General features: G+C 41.7%; 1 protein-coding gene across 1 annotated transcript in view; it reads left to right on the top strand.

Annotated features, from left to right (window-relative positions):
• Nucleotides 1–25,549, top strand: part of LOC121005627 (transmembrane protein 132A-like) — a 779,862-nt gene that overhangs the window by 608,977 nt on the left and 145,336 nt on the right. Inside the window, exons 7-8 of the mRNA XM_040438401.1 lie at nucleotides 1,681–1,824; nucleotides 1,923–2,104. Coding sequence (XP_040294335.1) covers nucleotides 1,681–1,824; nucleotides 1,923–2,104 — 326 coding nt within the window. The remainder of the gene's footprint in view (nucleotides 1–1,680; nucleotides 1,825–1,922; nucleotides 2,105–25,549) is intronic.

Here is a 25,549-nt window from a genome sequence, read left to right as displayed (position 1 = left end):
TATGGGGATCTGTGGATGACACTGTCATGGAGGATCTGTGGATGACGCACTGTTATGAGGGATCTGTGGATGACACTTATGTGAGTATAACCTCCATCATCCTAAAGAATACACTGATGTACTGTAGGTACTGTACATTGGTGTATTCTCAAGGATGAGGGAAGTTATAGTCAGATTAAATATAAACATTATCCAAGGACTGTTCTGTAATTGGCATGTGTTTATATTAAATATGACTATAACCCCCCCTCATCCATAAGAATCCACTCATATGCTGCAGTACATGGGTGGATTCCTATCAATGAGGGGGGTTATAGTCATATTTAATATAAACACATGCCAATTACAGAACAGTCCCTGGACAGTGTTTATATTAAATATGACTATAACCCCCCTCATTCATAGGAATCCACTCATATACTGCAGTACATGGGTGGATACCTATGGATAAAATAGGTTATAGTCATATATGGCATATTTACAGTAATTTTTATATGGCCCTGAGCTCCACTCACCCAGGGACTGGGTCCACAAAACCGCTGTACACAGCAGGAGCAGAGCTGGTACAGCGGGAAATTGGAAAGAAGCTGATTGGTGGAGGTGTGGGCAGCACCAGTGCGCTCACCACCAATCCGCAGGACTAATGAAGTGCAAGCTGGCAGCAGCAGAGCGCATTCATTGAAGCCGCCAGCTCGCCCAATGGTGAGCTCGAGACAGCCTTGAAAAGGTATGAAGGACGTGCGGGCTGACGGCAGCAGTACACATTAAAGGGAACCTGTCACCAAAAAAACGCTTACTAAGCTGTTAATAGTACCTTATAGTGCTGCATAGTAGTTTCCTAATGCACTTTTTCATCGTTTAGCCACATCTAGCCTCCTTGAGAAATCGATGTTTTATTCAGCCGCTGCCCCCTGCTTCAAGTCAGGTTTGAAGTCAAGGGGGTAGCGGCCTAGGCGTCTCCAATGCTGCTCTCCCCGCCTCCCGCCGCCTTTATTGACAAGCCGGATCTCTGTCCTGGGACCGCCCGCCCAGGACGCATGCGCAGTAAAGGGCTGCTGTAGCGCGATCCCGGCTCCGGCTCGTACACTCAGACGGCTTCAGTTTCTCTACTGCACATGCGCCCCGCCAGCCTTACATACTAGCGCAGTTACAGAAGATGCCGGGCGCATGCGCAGTAGCGAAACTGAAGTCGGCTGAGTGTACGAGCCGGAGCCGGGATTGCGCTACAGCAGCCCTTTACTGCGCATGCGGGCTGGGAGTGCGGTCCCGGCACTGAGATCCGGCTTGTCAATAAAGGTGGCGGAAGGCGGGGAGAGCAGCATTGGAGACGCCTAGGCCGCTGCCCCCTTTGACTTCAAACCTGACTTGAAGCAGGGGGCAGCGGCTGAATAAAACATTGATTACCCACCAGGCTCAGGTGCTGTTAGTGAGAGCTCCTGAGCCACCTAATTTGTGTCGCTTTCATTTTATAAGACGCAGTGACTTTTTCTTTCCACTTTGGAGGGGGGAAAAGTGCGTCTTATAAAATGAAAAATACGGTAGTTTCTGTGCCAATGCGTTAACCATTAAGTTTAGCTCGACTGCATCTGTATGTACAATGTGGTTATAATCAGATTTAGAGACTTTGTACGCTCTTATTGTTGATATGAACCATATAATTCTTTCACTTCTCTAACACAGTCTCGTGAGATACTGAATACAGCTCCCCTGACTGGTATTTCTCAGAAGATTCCAGTGAGAGTGTTTGCCTTAGAGGCTGGTGGATTTGTGATAGATGTCACCAAAGAGGCAGGATGTGAGACCCCAAATGCACAGATTATACAGGTATATACATTTTTTTCACACTGTGCTAATCCTCACACAGCCATACACATATTCTTGTTTTTCTTAAACTCATTTTCTTTTAATATTCTTCCTGTCAGGTTTCAGATAGCTGTGATTTCTTATTTGTTGGTGGAAAGGAGACTCACGGAGCTGTAGGTGTAAAAGTGGAGTTTTGGCTAGAGCGCCTACGTTCTTTTCTTTTACTTTCTCTCTGGGTTCCTCTGCTTCCTCTGAGAGTTGATGTGTCTGATACTAATTTGCAGCGTTTATCACGATCAGGGTAAGTTACTGCTCAGTCCATGAAATAGTAATTCTATTAATTCATATATGCTTTATACACTGCCTGTCCTAAAAGTAAGTCGCCACCTGGATTTAACTAAGCAAATAGTTATGAGCCTCCTATTGGATAATTACTGCATGGGTGATTATCTTTCAGCTGGCAACAAGTTATTTAACCCCAACTGATGCAATAAGTTGCTTCTCATTTCTTAGACAACCATGTCGAAAGACACATCTCGTGGTCATGGAAAAGATGTTAGTCTGTTTGAGAAGGGTTAAATCATTGGCATGCATCAAGCAGAGAAAAATTCTAAGGAGATTGCAGAAACTACTAAAATTGGGTTAACAACTGTCCAACGCATTATTAAAAACTGGAAGGATAGTGGGGACCCATCGTATTCGAGGAAGAAATGTGTCGGGAAAAAAATGAATGATCTGCCTCGTCGATCACTTAAACGTTTGGTGAAATCAAATTGAAGAAAAACAACAGTAGAACTCAGGCTATGTTTAATAGTGAAAGTAAGAGCATTTCCACACGCACAATGCGAAGGGAACTCAAGGGATTGGGACTGAACAGCTGGGTAGCCGTAATAAAACCACTAATCAGTGAGGCAAACCATAAAAAAGGCTTCAATTTGCTAGGGAGCATAAAGATTGGACTCTGGAGCAATGGAAGAAGGTCATGTGGTCTGATAAGTCAAGATTTACCCTGTTCCAGAGTGATGGGTGCATCAGGGTAAGAAGAGAGGCAGATGAAGTGATGCACCCATCATGCCTAGTGCCTACTGTACAAGCCTGTGGGGGCAGTGCTATGATCTGGGGTTGCTGCAGTTGGTCAGGTCTAGGTTCAGCAACAGTATGTGCTCCAAGAATGAGGTCAGCTGACTACCTGAACATACTGAATGACCAGGTTATTCCATCAATGGATTTGTTCTTCCCTGATGGCACGGGCATATTGCAAGAGGACAATGCCAGGATTCATTGGGCTCAAATTGTGAAAGAGTGGTTCAGGGAGCATGAGACATCATTTTCACACATGGATTGGCCACCACAGAGTCCAGACTTTAACCCCATTGAGAATCATTTTTTTTCTTTTGGTGGCGACTTTTTTTTAGGACAGGCAGTGTATATGCAGTTTCTTTTGATATAACAAACTAGTAGATGACCTGTGGGGGGCCAATATGTACACAGAGAAAAATCATAATGTTTTGTAGTTTTTTGAAATGGAGGAATATCTAACTGAACACAGAACTTTGAAGTTTTGAACTTTCTGCGTTGATAACTTTTGAACCACAAGAGATATTACAAATCTGATTGTGACTTCTTTGATATACTAAATGATTCCCTTCGCATTTGAAAAATTTGCCGTTGATACAATATGGCTGCTATGTTCCAGACAAAGCCTAAAAGATTGGCCCCCTAACCCATTACTTGCTGGAGCATTCAGATATTTCATTTTCCCTTTTGTTTCCTCAGGGGTGTCCTGAGACTTTCGACTCACGCTATATGTATGGGTTAATTGCAACTGTTACCAATTAATTAAATGTTAAATTTTTTTTTTTCATCTTAACCACTTGCCTACTGCCGCACGACTTTCTATGTCGTGGCGGTAGGCTTTTATCTGTAACCTGACGTATAAAAGCGTTGGATTACATTGCGAGCTGCTGGCCGCCGCCGATCGCTGTGACCATGCTGTCATTAGACAGCTGCGGTCACAGGTAGGTGTGCCATGGCCAGTGGGAGCGGTGTTGTTGTAATACAGTGGCCAGCGGGAGCGGTGTTGTTGTAATACACTCTGCTACAAGCGTTTATTACATTGAAGAAGTTGAAAGCTGGCAGGGAGCACTTTTTCTTATGTAAGAGCGTGACCTGCTGGTTTCAAAATGAAATTTCAGTCTGCAGGCTGGGAATTAACCTCTTCCTGCCTTGACTGTGGCAGAAAGGGGTTAATTCACTTAAAAAAGTAATAAAAAATAAAAAAGAATAAAAAATAAAATAAAATAAAAATTATAAAAAAAAATGAAATTTTAAAAATTATAATATATAGCAATAGTTACTAGTATTAACAATAGTAATTAGACTATGTACACACCCATAGAAACATCCCACCACTTTTTCGTTCATAAAAAAAAAAAATATATTTATATATATTTATTAGTTTTAGCAATAGTATAGTGGAATTTGTATGTGTAAAAATATACAAACATACACACATTTGTTTATTTTAAAAATCTAGGTATTTGTTTTAGCTATATTTTGTATAGCAGGGTTTTTGTTCTGCGTAAAATATACAAACGCAAACAAAAACCCTTAAAATGTCCAAATTTCCCCAAGATGAATACCTTAGGAAAATAACATAAAAAAGTCACTTTGAAGGGGTTTGTAGCGTTTTGGTGCTGTACAAAATTTTTCTGGCAGTATGGTGCTATAGAACCAGCAATAGAAAAATAGGCTGCCAAAATCCAAAATGCGCTCCAGTCTTTTGAAGTCTAGCAGCCAGTAGATAAATTACATAAATAGTGCTTATTTTCAGAGTACAATAGTACGGTAATGGTTTTAGAAATGTTTTGTCTTGAAACCTTTTGTAATAGTTAGAAAAAAAAATTGATAAGAAAGGAAAAACTTTTTTTTTTCATAATCTTCACAGTTTTTCTTTAAATATATATATTTTTTAATATTATATCCATCATCTAATGGCACAAAATAAGGTCTAAGGTGTCCCGAGAAAAATAATTTCAAATACATGTAGGCAGTTATTTGCAGTTAGATGCATTGCTACAACTGAAAAACTGGCCTTGTAAGGAAGGGGGATAAACACTCCGATATTGAAGTGGTTAAAGAGGTTATCCTGGAAATAATATTGATGGCCTATACTTAGGATAAGTCATCAATATTAGGCTACTTTCACACCTGCGTTTAGGTGCGGATCCATCTGGTATCTGCACAGACGGATCCGCACCTATAATGCAAACGCTTAGATCCGTTCAGAACGGATCCGTTTGCATTACCATGAACAGAAAAAAAAAAAATATATATATATATATTTTTTTTTTGTTCATGATAATGCAAACGGATCCGTTTTGACTTTACATTGAAAGTCAATGGGGGACGGATCTGTTTGAAAATTGAGCCATATTGTGTCAACTTCAAACGGATCCGTCCCCATTGACTTACATCGTAAGTCTGGACGGATCCGTTTGCCTCCGCACGACCAGGCGGACACCCGAACGCTGCAAACAGCGTTCAGGTGTCCGTCTGCTGAGCGGAAGGGAGGCCAAGCGGAGCCAGACTGATGCATTCTGAGCGGATCCGCATCCACTCAGAATGCATTAGGACTGGACGGATCCGTTCGGGGCCGCTTGTGAGCCCCTTCAAACGGAGCTCACAAGCGGAGCCCCGAACGCTAGTGTGAAAGTAGCCTTAATTAAGCAGAGAGAGAAAAAAAAAAAAAGCAATTTTAAATGCAAGTACTAGAATACAAACACTTAACTTTCAATGATCTCTGCTGCAATCCACACTCAGCCACCTGCAATCACTCCCACAAAACCACACACAGCTCTAGAACTCCTTGTTTTTTAACTCCACTTAATAAGAAGCCACTTAGTAGAGCAAGCCTCAGAAAGAGCAGGCTCTGAAGAGTATAAGTGGTTCAATTTATAGCACCTGGTTGCCCCGGGCACTCGCCTTAATTAAGCAGAGAGAAAAAAAAAGCAATTTTAAATGCAAGTACTAGAATACAAACACTTAACTTTCAATGATCTCTGCTGCAATCCACACTCAGCCACCTGCAATCACTCCCACAAAACCACACACAGCTCTAGAACTCCTTGTTTTTTAACTTCACTTAATAAGAAGCCACTTAGTAGAGCAAGCCTCACAAAGAGCAGGCTCTGAAGAGTATAAGTGGTTCAATTTATAGCACCTGGTTGCCCCGGGCACTCGCCTTAATTAAGCAGAGAGAAAAAAAAAAAAAAAGCAATTTTAAATGCAAGTACTAGAATACAAACACTTAACTTTCAATGATCTCTGCTGCAATCCACACTCAGCCACCTGCAATCACTCCCACAAAACCACACACAGCTCTAGAACTCCTTGTTTTTTAACTCCACTTAATAAGAAGCCACTTAGTAGAGCAAGCCTCAGAAAGAGCAGGCTCTGAAGAGTATAAGTGGTTCAATTTATAGCACCTGGTTGCCCCGTGCACTCGCCTTAATTAAGCAGAGAGAAAAAAAAAAAAAAAAAGCAATTTTAAATGCAAGTACTAGAATACAAACACTTAACTTTCAATGATCTCTGCTGCAATCCACACTCAGCCACCTGCAATCACTCCCACAAAACCACACACAGCTCTAGAACTCCTTGTTTTTTAACTCCACTTAATAAGAAGCCACTTAGTAGAGCAAGCCTCAGAAAGAGCAGGCTCTGAAGAGTATAAGTGGTTCAATTTATAGCACCTGGTTGCCCCGGGCACTCGCCTTAATTAAGCAGAGAGAAAAAAAAAAGCAATTTTAAATGCAAGTACTAGAATACAAACACTTAACTTTCAATGATCTCTGCTGCAATCCACACTCAGCCACCTGCAATCACTCCCACAAAACCACACACAGCTCTAGAACTCCTTGTTTTTTAACTTCACTTAATAAGAAGCCACTTAGTAGAGCAAGCCTCACAAAGAGCAGGCTCTGAAGAGTATAAGTGGTTCAATTTATAGCACCTGGTTGCCCCGGGCACTCGCCTTAATTAAGCAGAGAGAAAAAAAAAAAAAAAGCAATTTTAAATGCAAGTACTAGAATACAAACACTTAACTTTCAATGATCTCTGCTGCAATCCACACTCAGCCACCTGCAATCACTCCCACAAAACCACACACAGCTCTAGAACTCCTTGTTTTTTAACTCCACTTAATAAGAAGCCACTTAGTAGAGCAAGCCTCAGAAAGAGCAGGCTCTGAAGAGTATAAGTGGTTCAATTTATAGCACCTGGTTGCCCCGTGCACTCGCCTTAATTAAGCAGAGAGAAAAAAAAAAAAAAAAGCAATTTTAAATGCAAGTACTAGAATACAAACACTTAACTTTCAATGATCTCTGCTGCAATCCACACTCAGCCACCTGCAATCACTCCCACAAAACCACACACAGCTCTAGAACTCCTTGTTTTTTAACTCCACTTAATAAGAAGCCACTTAGTAGAGCAAGCCTCAGAAAGAGCAGGCTCTGAAGAGTATAAGTGGTTCAATTAATAGCACCTGGTTGCCCCGGGCACTCGCCTTAATTAAGCAGAGAGAAAAAAAAAAAAAAGCAATTTCAAATGCAAGTACTAGAATACAAACACTTAACTTTCAATGATCTCTGCTGCAATCCACACTCAGCCACCTGCAATCACTCCCACAAAACCACACACAGCTCTAGAACTCCTTGTTTTTTAACTCCACTTAATAAGAAGCCACTTAGTAGAGCAAGCCTCAGAAAGAGCAGGCTCTGAAGAGTATAAGTGGTTCAATTTATAGCACCTGGTTGCCCCGGGCACTCGCCTTAATTAAGCAGAGAGAAAAAAAAAATCAATTTTAAATGCAAGTACTAGAATACAAACACTTAACTTTCAATGATCTCTGCTGCAATCCACACTCAGCCACCTGCAATCACTCCCACAAAACCACACACAGCTCTAGAACTCCTTGTTTTTTAACTTCACTTAATAAGAAGCCACTTAGTAGAGCAAGCCTCACAAAGAGCAGGCTCTGAAGAGTATAAGTGGTTCAATTTATAGCACCTGGTTGCCCCGGGCACTCGCCTTAATTAAGCAGAGAGAAAAAAAAAAAAAAAAGCAATTTTAAATGCAAGTACTAGAATACAAACACTTAACTTTCAATGATCTCTGCTGCAATCCACACTCAGCCACCTGCAATCACTCCCACAAAACCACACACAGCTCTAGAACTCCTTGTTTTTTAACTCCACTTAATAAGAAGCCACTTAGTAGAGCAAGCCTCAGAAAGAGCAGGCTCTGAAGAGTATAAGTGGTTCAATTTATAGCACCTGGTTGCCCCGGGCACTCGCCTTAATTAAGCAGAGAGAAAAAAAAAAGCAATTTTAAATGCAAGTACTAGAATACAAACACTTAACTTTCAATGATCTCTGCTGCAATCCACACTCAGCCACCTGCAATCACTCCCACAAAACCACACACAGCTCTAGAACTCCTTGTTTTTTAACTTCACTTAATAAGAAGCCACTTAGTAGAGCAAGCCTCACAAAGAGCAGGCTCTGAAGAGTATAAGTGGTTCAATTTATAGCACCTGGTTGCCCCGGGCACTCGCCTTAATTAAGCAGAGAGAAAAAAAAAAAAAAAAGCAATTTTAAATGCAAGTACTAGAATACAAACACTTAACTTTCAATGATCTCTGCTGCAATCCACACTCAGCCACCTGCAATCACTCCCACAAAACCACACACAGCTCTAGAACTCCTTGTTTTTTAACTCCACTTAATAAGAAGCCACTTAGTAGAGCAAGCCTCAGAAAGAGCAGGCTCTGAAGAGTATAAGTGGTTCAATTTATAGCACCTGGTTGCCCCGTGCACTCGCCTTAATTAAGCAGAGAGAAAAAAAAAAAGCAATTTTAAATGCAAGTACTAGAATACAAACACTTAACTTTCAATGATCTCTGCTGCAATCCACACTCAGCCACCTGCAATCACTCCCACAAAACCACACACAGCTCTAGAACTCCTTGTTTTTTAACTCCACTTAATAAGAAGCCACTTAGTAGAGCAAGCCTCAGAAAGAGCAGGCTCTGAAGAGTATAAGTGGTTCAATTTATAGCACCTGGTTGCCCCGGGCACTCGCCTTAATTAAGCAGAGAGAAAAAAAAAAGCAATTTCAAATGCAAGTACTAGAATACAAACACTTAACTTTCAATGATCTCTGCTGCAATCCACACTCAGCCACCTGCAATCACTCCCACAAAACCACACACAGCTCTAGAACTCCTTGTTTTTTAACTCCACTTAATAAGAAGCCACTTAGTATAGCAAGCCTCAGAAAGAGCAGGCTCTGAAGAGTATAAGTGGTTCAATTTATAGCACCTGGTTGCCCCGGGCACTCGCCTTAATTAAGCAGAGAGAAAAAAAAAAAAAAAGCAATTTTAAATGCAAGTACTAGAATACAAACACCTAACTTTCAATGATCTCTGCTGCAATCCACACTCAGCCACCTGCAATCACTCCCACAAAACCACACACAGCTCTAGAACTCCTTGTTTTTTAACTCCACTTAATAAGAAGCCACTTAGTAGAGCAAGCCTCAGAAAGAGCAGGCTCTGAAGAGTATAAGTGGTTCAATTTATAGCACCTGGTTGCCCCGGGCACTCGCCTTAATTAAGCAGAGAGAAAAAAAAAAAAAAAAGCAATTTTAAATGCAAGTACTAGAATACAAACACTTAACTTTCAATGATCTCTGCTGCAATCCACACTCAGCCACCTGCAATCACTCCCACAAAACCACACACAGCTCTAGAACTCCTTGTTTTTTAACTCCACTTAATAAGAAGCCACTTAGTAGAGCATGCCTCAGAAAGAGCAGGCTCTGAAGAGTATAAGTGGTTCAATTTATAGCACCTAGTTGCCCCGGGCACTCGCCTTAATTAAGCAGAGAGAAAAAAAAAAAAGAAAAGCAATTTTAAATGCAAGTACTAGAATACAAACACCTAACTTTCAATGATCTCTGCTGCAATCCACACTCAGCCACCTGCAATCACTCCCACAAAACCACACACAGCTCTAGAACTCCTTGTTTTTTAACTCCACTTAATAAGAAGCCACTTAGTATAGCAAGCCTCAGAAAGAGCAGGCTCTGAAGAGTATAAGTGGTTCAATTTATAGCACCTGGTTGCCCCGGGCACTCGCCTTAATTAATCAGAGAGAAAAAAAAAAAAGAAATTTTAAATGCAAGTACTAGAATACAAACACTTAACTTTCAATGATCTCTGCTGCAATCCACACTCAGCCACCTGCAATCACTCCCACAAAACCACACACAGCTCTAGAACTCCTTGTTTTTTAACTCCACTTAATAAGAAGCCACTTAGTAGAGCAAGCCTCAGAAAGAGCAGGCTCTGAAGAGTATAAGTGGTTCAATTTATAGCACCTGGTTGCCCCGTGCACTCGCCTTAATTAAGCAGAGAGAAAAAAAAAAGCAATTTTAAATGCAAGTACTAGAATACAAACACTTAACTTTCAATGATCTCTGCTGCAATCCACACTCAGCCACCTGCAATCACTCCCACAAAACCACACACAGCTCTAGAACTCCTTGTTTTTTAACTCCACTTAATAAGAAGCCACTTAGTAGAGCAAGCCTCAGAAAGAGCAGGCTCTGAAGAGTATAAGTGGTTCAATTTATAGCACCTGGTTGCCCCGGGCACTCGCCTTAATTAAGCAGAGAGAAAAAAAAAAGCAATTTCAAATGCAAGTACTAGAATACAAACACTTAACTTTCAATGATCTCTGCTGCAATCCACACTCAGCCACCTGCAATCACTCCCACAAAACCACACACAGCTCTAGAACTCCTTGTTTTTTAACTCCACTTAATAAGAAGCCACTTAGTATAGCAAGCCTCAGAAAGAGCAGGCTCTGAAGAGTATAAGTGGTTCAATTTATAGCACCTGGTTGCCCCGGGCACTCGCCTTAATTAAGCAGAGAGAAAAAAAAAAAAAAAGCAATTTTAAATGCAAGTACTAGAATACAAACACCTAACTTTCAATGATCTCTGCTGCAATCCACACTCAGCCACCTGCAATCACTCCCACAAAACCACACACAGCTCTAGAACTCCTTGTTTTTTAACTCCACTTAATAAGAAGCCACTTAGTAGAGCAAGCCTCAGAAAGAGCAGGCTCTGAAGAGTATAAGTGGTTCAATTTATAGCACCTGGTTGCCCCGGGCACTCGCCTTAATTAAGCAGAGAGAAAAAAAAAAAAAAAAAGCAATTTTAAATGCAAGTACTAGAATACAAACACTTAACTTTCAATGATCTCTGCTGCAATCCACACTCAGCCACCTGCAATCACTCCCACAAAACCACACACAGCTCTAGAACTCCTTGTTTTTTAACTCCACTTAATAAGAAGCCACTTAGTAGAGCATGCCTCAGAAAGAGCAGGCTCTGAAGAGTATAAGTGGTTCAATTTATAGCACCTAGTTGCCCCGGGCACTCGCCTTAATTAAGCAGAGAGAAAAAAAAAAAAAAAAGCAATTTTAAATGCAAGTACTAGAATACAAACACCTAACTTTCAATGATCTCTGCTGCAATCCACACTCAGCCACCTGCAATCACTCCCACAAAACCACACACAGCTCTAGAACTCCTTGTTTTTTAACTCCACTTAATAAGAAGCCACTTAGTATAGCAAGCCTCAGAAAGAGCAGGCTCTGAAGAGTATAAGTGGTTCAATTTATAGCACCTGGTTGCCCCGGGCACTCGCCTTAATTAATCAGAGAGAAAAAAAAAAAAGAAATTTTAAATGCAAGTACTAGAATACAAACACTTAACTTTCAATGATCTCTGCTGCAATCCACACTCAGCCACCTGCAATCACTCCCACAAAACCACACACAGCTCTAGAACTCCTTGTTTTTTAACTCCACTTAATAAGAAGCCACTTAGTATAGCAAGCCTCAGAAAGAGCAGGCTCTGAAGAGTATAAGTGGTTCAATTTATAGCACCTGGTTGCCCCGGGCACTCGCCTTAATTAAGCAGAGAGAAAAAAAAAAAAAAAGCAATTTTAAATGCAAGTACTAGAATACAAACACTTAACTTTCAATGATCTCTGCTGCAATCCACACTCAGCCACCTGCAATCACTCCCACAAAACCACACACAGCTCTAGAACTCCTTGTTTTTTAACTCCACTTAATAAGAAGCCACTTAGTAGAGCAAGCCTCAGAAAGAGCAGGCTCTGAAGAGTATAAGTGGTTCAATTTATAGCACCTGGTTGCCCCGGGCACTCGCCTTAATTAAGCAGAGAGAAAAAAAAAAAAAAAAAAAGCAATTTTAAATGCAAGTACTAGAATACAAACACTTAACTTTCAATGATCTCTGCTGCAATCCACACTCAGCCACCTGCAATCACTCCCACAAAACCACACACAGCTCTAGAACTCCTTGTTTTTTAACTCCACTTAATAAGAAGCCACTTAGTAGAGCAAGCCTCAGAAAGAGCAGGCTCTGAAGAGTATAAGTGGTTCAATTTATAGCACCTGGTTGCCCCGGGCACTCGCCTTAATTAAGCAGAGAGAAAAAAAAAAAAAAGCAATTTTAAATGCAAGTACTAGAATACAAACACTTAACTTTCAATGATCTCTGCTGCAATCCACACTCAGCCACCTGCAATCACTCCCACAAAACCACACACAGCTCTAGAACTCCTTGTTTTTTAACTCCACTTAATAAGAAGCCACTTAGTAGAGCAAGCCTCAGAAAGAGCAGGCTCTGAAGAGTATAAGTGGTTCAATTTATAGCACCTGGTTGCCCCGGGCACTCGCCTTAATTAACCTCTTAAGGACATAGGGCGTACAGGTACGCCCTTGTGCCCTGGTACTTAAGGACACAGGGCGTACATGTACGCCCTGTGTATTTTCGATCACTGCCGTGCGGCTGGCAGTGATCGGAACCCGGTGCCTGCTCAAATCATTGAGCAGGCACCTAGGCTAAATGCGCAGGGGGGTCCCGTGACCCCCCCATGTCGGCGATCGCGGCAAACCGCAGGTCAATTCAGACCTGCGGTTTGCTGCGATTTCTGCAGTTTCTGGTCCCCACTCCCCTCTGCACCCCCGAATGATTTTTATGGTGGCGGGAGGTGCAGGGGGAGGGTTGCGGGCGGTGTGGGCGGTGCGGGAGGCGGGCGGTGCGGCAGGCGGGATCGCGATCCCCCGCCCGCCTCCCCTTGTATAATCGTTGTATAATCGTTGGTGTCTAGTGGGGATACCAGGGTGCCAGCACATTGCTGGCACCCTGGTATAAACGGCTGACATCTGCGATGCGATGTCAGCCGTTTAACCCTTTCCATACAGCGGTCCGTACGGACCGCTGTATGGAAAAGGTTAACAGCGCAGGGAGCTCCCTCCCTCTCCCATCGGGGGGCTGCTGTGCCTTTGCAGTCCCCCGATGGAGAGGGAGAGAGCCCCCAGAGAGCCCCCAGAGAGATCCCCTCCTTACCCTTCCCCGTCTGCGAAGTTCTGAGCAGACGGGGAAGGTTCCCATGGCAACAGGACGCCTCTCAGGCGTCCTGCTGTCCATGGTGCTGAACAGATCTGTGCTGAAAGGCATAGATCTTTTCAGTGTAAGTAAAATACAGTACAGAACAATATATATTGTACTGTACTGTATTATACAGACATCAGACCCACTGGATCTTCAAGAACCAAGTGGGTCTGGGTCAAAAAAAAGTGAATAAAAGTGAAAAAAAAGTAAAAATCAAAAAACACATTTATCACTGATAAAAAATGAAAAAAATAAAATTCCCTACACATGTTTGGTATCGCCGCGTCCGTAACGACCTGATCTATAAAACGGTCATGTTACTTTACTCGAACGGTGAACACCATTAAAATAAAAAATAAAAAACTATGATGAAATTGAAATTTTGCCCACCTTACTTCCCAATAAAGGTAATAAAAGTGATCAAAAAAGTCGCATGTACGCCAAAATTGTAACAATCAAACCGTCATCTCATCCCGCAAAAATCATACCCTACCCAAGATAATCGCCCAAAAACTGAAAAAACTATGGCTCTTAGACTATGGAAACACTAAAACATGATTTTTTTTGTTTCAAAAATGAAATCATTGTGTAAAACTTACATAAATAAAAAAAAAGTATACATATTAGGTATCGCCGCGTCCGTATCGCCCGGCTCTATAAAAATATCACATGATCTAACCCCTCAGATGACCACCGTAAAAAAATAAAAATAAAAACGGTGTAAAAAAAAGCCATTTTTTGTCATCTTAAGTCACAAAAAGTGTAATAGCAAGCAATCAAAAAGTCATATGCACCCCAAAATAGATGCCAATCAAACCATCATCTCACCCCGCAAAAAATGAGACCCTACTTAAGATAATCGCCCAAAAACTGAAAAAACTATGGCTCTTAGACTATGGAGACACTTAAACATTTTTTTGGTTTTAAAAATGAAATCATTGTGTGAAACTTACATAAATAAAAAAAATTGTATACATATTAGGTATCTCCGCGTCCGTGACAACCTGCTCTATAAAATTACCACATGATCTAACCTGTCAGATGAATGTTGTAAATAACAAAAAAAAAAAAACGGTGCCAAAAAAGCTATTTCTTGTTACCTTGCCGCACAAAAAGTGTAATATAGAGCAACCAAAAATCATATGTACCCTAAACTAGTACCAACAAAACTGCCACCCCATCCCGTAGTTTCTAAAATGGGGTCACTTTTTTGGAGTTTCTACTCTAGGGGTGCATCAGGGGGGCTTCAAATGGGACATGGTGTCAAAAAAAACAGTCCAGCAAAATATGCCTTCCAAAAACCATATGGTGTTCCTTTCCTTCTGCGCCCTGCCGTGTGCCCGTACAGCTGTTTACGACCACATATGGGGTGTTTCTGTAAACTACAGAATTAGGGCCATAAATAATGAGTTTTGTTTGGCTGTTAACCCTTGCTTTGTAACTGGAAAAAAAATATTAAAATGGAAAATCTGCCAAAAAAGTGAAATTTTGAAATTGTATCTCTATTTTCCATTAAATCTTGTGCAACACCTAAAGGGTTAACAAAGTTTGTAAAATCAGTTTTGAATACCTTGAGGGGTGTAGTTTCTTAGATGGGGTCACTTTTATGGAGTTTATAATCTAGGGGTGCATCAGGGGGGCTTCAAATGGGACATGGTGCCAAAAAAACAGTCCAGCAAAATCAGCCCTCCAAAAACCAAACGGCGCACCTTTCACTCTACGCCCCGCTGTGTGCCCGTACAGTAGTTTACGGCCACATATGGGGTGTTTCTGTAAACAGCAGAGTCAGGGCAATAAAGATACAGTCTTGTTTGGCTGTTAACCCTTGCTTTGTTAGTGGAAAAAATGGGTTAAAATGGAAAATTAGGCAAAAAAATGAAATTCTCAAATTTCATCGCCATTTGCCAATAACTCTTGTGCAACACCTAAAGGGTTAACGACGTATGTAAAATCAGTTTTGAATACCTTGAGGGGTGTAGTTTCTTAGATGGGGTCACTTTTAGGGAGTTTCTCCTCTAGGGGTGCATCAGGGGGCTTCAAATGGGACATGGTGTAAATAAACCAGTCCATAAAAATCAGCCTTCCAAAAACCAAATGGCGCACCTTTCACTCTACGCCCCGCTGTGTGGCCGTACAGTAGTTTACGGCCACATATTGGGTGTTTCTGTAAATGGCAGAGTCAGGGCAATAAAGATACAGTCTTGTTTGGCTGTTAACCCTTGGTTTGTTAGTGGAAAAAATGGGCTAAAATGAAAAATTAGACAAAAAAATGAAATTCTCAAATTTCCTCCCTATTTGCCAATAACTCTTGTGCAACACCTAAAGGGTTAACAACGTATGCAAAATCAGTTTTGAATACCTTGAGGGGTGTAGTTTCTTAGATGGGGTCATTTTTGGGTGGTTTCTATAATGTAAGCCTCGCAAAGTGACTTGAGACCTGAACTGGTCCCTAGAAATTGAGTTTTTGTAAATTTCGGAAAAATTTCAAGATTTGCTTCTAAACTTCTAAGCCTTATAACATCCCCAAAAAATAAAATATCATTCCCAAAACAATTCAAACATGAAGTAGACATATGGGGAATGTAAAGTCATCACAATTTTTGGGGGTATTACTATGTATTACAGAAGTAGAGAAACTGAAACTTTGAAATTTGCAAATTTTTTTCAAATTTTTGTTAAATTAGGTATTTTTTGGTGCAAAAAAATTTTTTTTTTTTACTCCATTTTACCAGTGTCATGAAGTACAATATGTGACGAAAAAACAATCTCAGAACGGCCTGGATAAGTCAAACCGTTTTAAAGTTATCAGCACTTAAAGGGACTCTGGTCAGATTTTCAAAAAATGGCCTGGTCCTAAGGTGTAAAAAGGCTGTGTCCTTAAGGGGTTAAGCAGAGAGAAAAAAAAAAAAAAAAAAAGCAATTTTAAATGCAAGTACTAGAATACAAACACTTAACTTTCAATGATCTCTGCTGCAATCCACACTCAGCCACCTGCAATCACTCCCACAAAACCACACACAGCTCTAGAACTCCTTGTTTTTTAACTCCACTTAATAAGAAGCCACTTAGTAGAGCAAGTCTCAGAAAGAGCAGGCTCTGAAGAGTATAAGTGGTTCAATTTATAGCACCTGGTTGCCCCGGGCACTCGCCTTAATTAAGCAGAGAGAAAAAAAAAAAAAAAAGCAATTTTAAATGCAAGTACTAGAATACAAACACTTAACTTTCAATGATCTCTGCTGCAATCCACACTCAGCCACCTGCAATCACTCCCACAAAACCACACACAGCTCTAGAACTCCTTGTTTTTTAACTTCACTTAATAAGAAGCCACTTAGTAGAGCAAGCCTCAGAAAGAGCAGGCTCTGAAGAGTATAAGTGGTTCAATTTATAGCACCTGGTTGCCCCGGGCACTCGCCTTAATTAAGCAGAGAGAAAAAAAAAAAGCAATTTTAAATGCAAGTACTAGAATACAAACACTTAACTTTCAATGATCTCTGCTGCAATCCACACTCAGCCACCTGCAATCACTCCCACAAAACCACACACAGCTCTAGAACTCCTTGTTTTTTAACTCCACTTAATAAGAAGCCACTTAGTAGAGCAAGCCTCACAAAGAGCATTATATACTTGATTGCGACAATCGGCAAAGTATTATTTGCGTAATGCGTGCAAAATACGGGCGCGGGGAAGGCAACTTTTCTATTGGTTGCTAGGGATGTTGCTAAGCTATGACAAAGCCTTCTCATTGGCCCACAAGCTAGAAGAAGGGAGGGATGATCACCTGATGTGTACTGTGTTAAAAAAAAATAATATTTTTTTTTAATATTCGTCATTATGAATATATAGCACTATATTCTAAATATTCGCAAATTCTCGAAGTTCCGATATTCGCGATAAAAATTAGCTTTTCGAATTTTCGCGCTCAACACTAATATGAATATGTCCATATATGGAATCAGTGCTATGACGATGAAGGGGGTGTATTTAAGTCTATAAAATGTTCCTGCTGGGATTTGAACTCACAACCTTCTACATTAAAGGCAATAACCTCAATGCTAAGTTGTGACAGAAAAACGTAGTTTCTCATGTATTAGGTATTCCTGTACAGCAGAAGTATAATTTTTTTTTGTAATTGTAAAATGTAAAATGGCACAAAATAAACGTGTAATTACAAAAAAAATAAAATAAAATCATACCTTGATGAGGAAAAACAAATCTTTGAAAGCACTACATCTAAACTTAAGGGACTTATAGAGTCAGCATTAAAACTCAAAGCAGATCCCGACTTTGATAAAAGGGAATCCTCTCTGCAATCAGCTGTCGAAAGGTTCCAGAACCTCATCAAGGAGAGGAAGCATCGTCAATTTATTAAAGATCTGGGCGAATTTAGGGATAATAAAGCATATACCTTTGTGAATACTAAAAACTCAGTAACCGACTCAGAATTATCATCTTCTGACCAGGAGTTTTCTGACTCCGAGATTACTGGTTTTTCCCAGACGAGAGGAACCATTAGAGGAGGTCGCTACTCGAGAGCGAGAGGGTCGGGTCAGAGATGGAGAGGAACAAGGGGACAGAGAGGCAACTACTGGGGGGGGGGGGCGTGGATATCGAAACAAAGTATCCGGACCACCAGGACCCCAGAATCGTACACAAATGGACAACCCTTCTCAGTTTACCCCTTATCAAGGTTTACCTCCAAACATCACCGCTGCTACAGTCCCTGTTGTAGATCCCAACCCTCCTGCATCCTCCTCATCATCTTCCTCCTCTTTTTTAGCCAAGGGCCAGGCCTCGTACCTACTAAGGGACCGCAGTCGAAACAATTAACGGATCAATTGCAGGTAATAAATTTGTCCAAATATAACCTGACTGCGGCGGAGAATAACCTACTGCAGAAGGGCCTATCCTTTGTACCGACAACGAAACATGACACTTTTAGCTGTGTAAAAGATCTGAACTTATTTGCTAGGAAATTAAAATGGCACAAATTCTTCAAGAATTGTAACAAAAAAACTTGTTTGGACCTGGGAATCAGCCCAGGGGATTTCCCCGACCTCCAAATTCTTATGGAGCTTTGGGATGAAGGAACTAGGGTGTTAGGAAAAGGTCCTTTCACTGAACTAAGACCGCGAAGTACCAGATTGCCACCTCCTGTCAGCACGGAACATATTGATATTTTCCTGCGTCTCGTTATCTCAGACATTGAAAGATTACAGGATGTTCCCCTTCACTCCAATCTCTCAGCATCAGAGTTCCAGGCCCTCAAAAACCTGGAAAATAACAAGGAGTTGATCATTAAACAGTCTGACAAGGGTGGCAACTTGGTATTGATGGACCACCAGAATTATCAACTAATGTGCTCGTCCCTACTGAATGATAAAACCAGCTATAAAAAAATATCTGTGGACCCTACTGAGTCTTTCCGTACAGACCTCCTCGGAGTTCTCAGTCAGGGCCTACAACAAGGTGTCATCAGTAAGACCGAATTTGAGTTCCTGTTCCCAAAAACCCCACAAACGGCTACTTTTTATTGTTTGCCTAAGATCCATAAGGGGATACATCCTCTTAAAGGGCGTCCCATTGTATCGGGTATTGACTCGCTTACACATCACGGCGGAATTTACCTTGATAAGGTCCTCCGTGATTTTGTTTCAAGTCTACCATCTTTTACTCGCGATACAATGGACTTCCTTCGTAAAATTGAAACTCTTACAGTGAATCCCAACAGTATTCTGGCAAGCATCGATGTGGAATCGCTTTATACCTCGATTCCACACGATAAAGGAATTGAAGCCGTTAATTATTTCCTAAATACAAGAGGAACCCAGTTCGGTGCACATAATGTCTTTATTCTGAAACTATTGGAATACACCCTCACACATAATTATTTTCTGTTTAATGGCTCCTTCTACCACCAGCTCAGGGGGACCGCAATGGGGAATTCCTGTGCCCCCACGTATGCGAATCTCCTCCTGGGCTGGTGGGAGGACAGCGTCATTTTTCCCGACCAACATCCGTGGTGGAGCGAGAACATCTCCTTCTGGACTCGCTACATCGACAATGTTTTTCTGATCTGGGAGGGGACTATTGCAGCTTTCCATAGTTTTATTGATTGCCTTAATCTCAATGATGTTGGCCTGAAATTTACCTGTGAAACCCAACTAGAACGGATCACCTTTTTGGACGTAGTGGTTACAAAAACAGAGGACACTTTGAACACATCTGTTTTTAGAAAGCCCACAGCCACCAATAGCATCCTCCATTGGGAGAGTCACCACCCTACCGCCGTCAAAAAGGGGATCCCTAGGGGACAATACCTACGGGTTCGCAGGAATTGTTCGTCGGGAGGTAATTTCTACCAAGAGTCGGGTAAACTCAGAAAGAGACTAAGTGAGAGAGGGTACCCATCTAAGATTCTTAGGGACTCTTTTCAGTTCGCAGAGTCAAAGAGGAGAGAAGAGCTCCTAATACCTAGACAAAGAGATAGTGACGGGAACCTGATTCGTCTGATCTCTACCTTTGATTCTGGGAACAGGGAGGTAGTTTCCATACTCAGAAGGCACTGGGCAATTTTAACTATGGACCCTGACCTTACTCAGGTAATCAAGAACTATCCTCAGATTACCTACCGAAAAGGGAGAAGCCTGCGAGATCGGCTAGTGCATAGCCACTATGAAGGCCCCAAAAGAGAGGGTACATGGCTGGACCGTAGGCCCCTTGGGGTCTTTAAATGTGGGTCCTGCAAAGCTTGCAATTTCATCAATCCGTCTAAAATAATAATCTGCTCCGTGACCCAACGACCTTTCACCATCCGTGACTTCGCCAATTGTAAGACCAAAGGCGTGGTCTACATTTGCCAATGTAGCTGTCCACTCGACTACATTGGCAAGACTAAGAGGGAGTTACGGAGAAGGATTTGTGAGCACCTGAATGATATTAAGAAATCAAAGGATACCCCGGTGGCCCATCATTTTAATAGCTGCCATAAGGGTGACCTAAGCTCGGTCCGTTTTTCGGTCTTGGAGGTGGTCCCTTTCCCTGAGAGGGGGGGGGACTGGGATAGAAGGATTCTTCAAAAAGAGTCCTCTTGGATTTATCGCTTCCAATCCCAGTCCCCCCTCGGTCTCAATGAGAGACTCAATTTTGCATGTTTTATTTAAAATCCTTCCTGTCTTTTTAGTCCTGACTATTCTAAGTAATTTGTTCGATATCAGTGGTATGCGACCCACACAAACTGTGCCGATCAGTGCGTAAAGCACCACATTTATTTAGGGGGCTAATATAATTGACTCCCTATATCTTTAAATATGACCAGGCACCTCCAAATGATTTATTATTACGATTTTGGAGGTAGTCTAGTCCGTAATTGTTTATTATTACTTATTCTTATCACCAGTTTAGTGGTGGTTTCATGTCTTCCCCTTTATATGAGGGAGGTGGTTACTGAGGGTCAGCAGTGCCCCCCATCAAAAACATATTTTTTTTTTTTTTTTGCCACCTTTATTCCATTCTTAATTATCCTGGTGTGTGGCATGGTATGGAAAGCCTTTTTTTTGGTCCTATGCAGTGTTTAGGGAAACGAGTAAAATTGTGGACACCCTATTATAACTATCTCTTAATCCTTCCATTGCTCCATAAGTATGACATCTGCCTGTTCTCTTCCGGTGCCGGCATCGAGCCCTTTGCGGTTCACGATGCGTTCCACGGCACCGGAAGTGACCTAGGCCGGAAGTTCTGATGCGTTCCACGGTGCGTTCCGGAGACCGGAAGTGCTCGTTCCGGCGCCGGGACGCACAAAACTGACTCTATAAATAGTCGTAAAATAAGTCGGCAAGTCTCCTGGACCTCTGAGCATACCAGCGAAAGGGGGGGGCATCGTTGCTAGCATCATAGTCATGTAAGTCTTTCCCTGTATTGGGAATTTGATTCTGCAATTTTCCAGTGACAGCTGGGACCTTTGTCATTATCTTTGATTGAACTTGTCTTTACATCTTTACACACACCTCTTTAGGTATCTTGTGATGGGGTTTATCTTGCTATTTGGTAACCTATGAATTCCCACCTCCCCGTATTTTGAAGCATCTCTAGCTAAGTATTGTCTCATTTATATTATTATCTTTTGGTCTCAGGTTTTTGGTTGTATCATTCCTGGACTATGTCCATGTACCTAATTACCTCCTGATGAACCTGCTTCGTTTCAGGTGAAACGCGTCGAGGTTCATGTACTAGGATGGGCATATGAGAGGTTCATGTACTAGGATGGGCATATGAAAATCTACATTTTGTTATTTTGAGAGGATTGGGGTTTATCCTACAACCGGGACCCCCTTCACTCTCTTCCTATCGTCAATAATCCTGCTCTATACCTTGAGTGGGTAGGTGGTTATTCCATACCCTTGGAACACCTTCCACTTTCGGTACTGTGGGCTTTGTTTTAACCGTTATTGTGTATCCAATACTTTTTCCCTGGCTAGGGTTGATCTAGGGATTTGTTAGCCTTAGGTTCGGGGACAGGGAACTCCCACCATCAGGGAGCGACCCTGGGCTGAGCAGCGGATAGGGCCTTTAGGGTAAGCATTTGTCTGCCCTGCCCTATCTTCGAACCTGTTCTTATTCCTCGAACCATTTAACATTTAGACTATCTTTGCGTCACCAGTAAATGTTTGAGGGGTTGCTACTCCCCCATCAAAAGTAATTTATATATTAATTCTTTTGAATTGTAGCTTTGTTTGTTGGTATATACATACCTATACCCGCATGTTGATCAATAAAGGTAATTTTAAAAGTCACTAACTTGAAAAATGAATATACTATAAATTTATGTGATAAGGAATCTTCTAATTATCCAAGTGATAGGAATTTTTTTCTCTGTTATATATAAATGCATAGGAAAACTACTACTGAGGTTTCTAGCCATAATATATCACTTTCAATGGTGTTCAAGATGGATCTGTCTTGGCTATGTTAAAGATAATACAAATATTTTTATAGTATGGGTGTTTTCGCATGTGACGATGCCCATAATGTTATTCTTTTTTTGTTTATTTTTATTTTGGGGGAAAGTGGGGTGATTTTACTTTTTAAGTTTTTTTATATTTTCAAAACTTTTTTTACTTGCAACTTATACAGAACAATTGAAATTGCTCCATTATTCTGTATAGAAATCACTATATCACAGTTTAGTGCTGCCACCTAGTGGCCTGAACTGGGATATACTAATAATGAGCCTGGAAGCCTAGTACAGGCTGCGGCTCATTTTTAGGACAGGATGCTTTCACCGATCTCCACTGGGAGAAGGCGCATCTGAGCAGGAAGCCCGTGCTTCCGTTTTTTAACACTGTCAGATGCCGTGGTGACATTTGACAAATGCCACAAGGGGTATCACTGAGATTTATCGCCCAAGGGCCCACATGAATCTGGAGCCAGCCCTGCCTCCACTGTACAAGTACGGTGCTGGTGGACTGGACTTAAGGACCAGCGTCGTATCGTACATGTACGGCGTGCTGATTCGGCGGGTGCAGGAGCTGACAGCCAGGCCCCTGCTGCATATGCCAGCATCGGTACAAACACAGATGCCGCCTTATTAACCCCTTGTATGCCACGGTCAAAGCTGACCTCGGCCTGCTGAGGGTTTGCGGAGGGTACGGGTACCCTCTGCATCTCCATTGGGTCCCCGTGCTGCAGTGACGGGGCCCCGATGGCAGAGAAGGCAGTCTGATGCCTTCCATAGGCATCGGGGCTTGCTTTCTATGGAAGCCTGTGAGATCCAGCCAGTTAGGCTGGGTCTCACAGGCAGGCTGTCAGCATACAAGCTGACAGTCAATGCATTACAATCAGACCCCAGAAGTTTAAGTCCCAGAGTGGGACAAAAATAAAAAGTAAAAATTGGGTATTGCCTCGTTTGAAACGACCAGGTCTATAAAAATATCACATAATCCACCCCATCATCTGAACGCCATAGAAAAAATAAAATAAAATTGTTAAAACAACCTTTTTTTGTCACCTTACATCACAAAAAGTGGAAAAAAAAAGTGAAACACCAAGCGATCAAAAAGGCGTATGCCTGGCGTATGCCTGGCAGCAGCAGATCTTGTTTGCATTCAGGAGACTCATTTGTTGCAAGAGGATGCTAAGCGCATCCATCACCATTCCTTTCCTCATGTTTTGCACTCTCATTTCAGCAAGAAATCTAGGGGGGTTTTTATAGCCGTCAAGAACACGGTCGCCTTCAATATGATCTGTTCTAAGGTGGATCCTAGTGGCCGATACATCATCTTGGTATGTTCTGTTAATAATGTTACTTATACATTAGTCAACGTTTACGCACCCAACGCCCATCAAATTGCCTTTTTACGTAAATTACTAAAGAAGGTTAATGCCATGAAACAAGAGAAAACTATTGTTTGGGGTGACTTCAATATGATAATGGATCGGTCACTGGATTCTACTTGCTCTACAAGGCGGCTGGAGGGAGGGGTCGCTTCTCTCTTGCAGTCTGAGGGTCTTATTGATGTTTGGAGAGCCCAGCACAGTGCGGAGAGGGACTACACCTTCTTCTCGCCGCCCCATCTTTCATATTCCCGTATTGATATGTTTTTGATTGACCACCCTACTCTTATGCATACAAAGTCCTCGAGTGTTGGACTTATTCAGTGGTCTGACCACGCCCCAATCACATTAACCCTGGAAAATCTTTACCAGTCCTCAAGAGTTCCCATTTGGCGAAATGATGTATCTCTATACCATAATCTGGAATCTGTTGAGGAACTCTCTAAAGAATTGCAGGAGTTTTTTGCCTTTAACGAGGGTTCTGTTTCAGATAAATACACTGTGTGGCAAACCCACAAAGCATTCATAAGGGGTTCCTTGATCAGATTAAAACACAAATTGAGAAAGATTAGAGAAAAGGAATCTTCACAATCATTGAAATCTATTGCAGACCTTGAGAGTCTTAATAAAACATCACCTACAGTTCATATCTCTAACTTATTGAGGATAGAGAGGGACAAATTAAGATGCTTGCTTTCCCAAAATTACTCCAAGAACTTGCTCAGAATGAAGTTGAGATATTATGCCCAGGTAAACAGAGCAGGTAAACTTCTGGCCAACCAAATTAAAACTCACCAATCAAAAACAAAAATATCATATCTCTTGCATCCATCATCTAATGCTAGGTTGCTGGATCCTAGAGATATCGCGGAAAAGTTTCGCGCCTATTATCATGCCCTGTACAATCTCAAGGACAATATTCCTGTACCAGAGAATTACCCTAGTCTTGTGGAGGATTTTTTAGCAAAATCCAACCTACCTACAGTCCCCTCATCACAATTGCAATTGTTAAACGCCCCCCTCACTTCTGCAGAACTTCATAAGCTGATCTTGTCTCTCCCACAGGGCAAATCCCCAGGCCCAGACGGTTTGTCAAATGAGTATTATAGGCATTTTCTCCCTATTTTGTCCCCCTATATTTTAGATATTTTTAATAAAGCTCTAGATGGCACTCCCTTCCCTTCGGAAATGCTCACAGCTTTAATTGTCACTCTGCCCAAACCCGGAAAAACTCCAGATACACCTAAAAATTTTAGGCCAATCTCCTTACTCAACTCGGACATAAAAATATTCGCCAAATTGATTGCCATCAGGTTATCTCCTATACTGCCATCCCTAATCAAAGATGACCAAACAGGTTTTGTCAAAGGCCGACTATCATCAGACAATACCAGGAGATTGGTGAATTTGCTTAACTATGCTGAGCAGAAAAATCTTCCCCTACTAGCAATCTTCCCCTACTAGCAGTGAGCGTTTGACCGCTTACACTGGTCATTCGCTTTTTCGGTCCTCCAGAAGATGGGGTTTAGAGGAAATATAATGAATGCCTTTCACAGCCTTTACCGCTCTCCCATGGCCAAAGTATGGGTCAACGGGGTAGTATCAAACCCTTTCCATATCACTAATGGATCACGCCAAGGGTGCCCTTTATCACCCCTCTTATTTATCTTAGCCCTGGAACCCCTCGCTCAACACATACGAAATTCTCCCCTCATACAGGGTGTAGTAATAGGTGGACGAGATCACAGAATTTCACTTTATGCAGACGACATAATTCTTACTCTGTTGAACCCCCCCCCATCCTTGGGCCATGCTCTAGATATCATAAAACACTTTGGCTTGTTATCCTATTATA

The sequence above is a fragment of the Bufo bufo genome, chromosome 6, assembly GCF_905171765.1.
Source record: "Bufo bufo chromosome 6, aBufBuf1.1, whole genome shotgun sequence".
NCBI lineage: Eukaryota > Metazoa > Chordata > Amphibia > Anura > Bufonidae > Bufo > Bufo bufo.
This window is presented reverse-complemented; position numbering and strand designations above follow the sequence as displayed.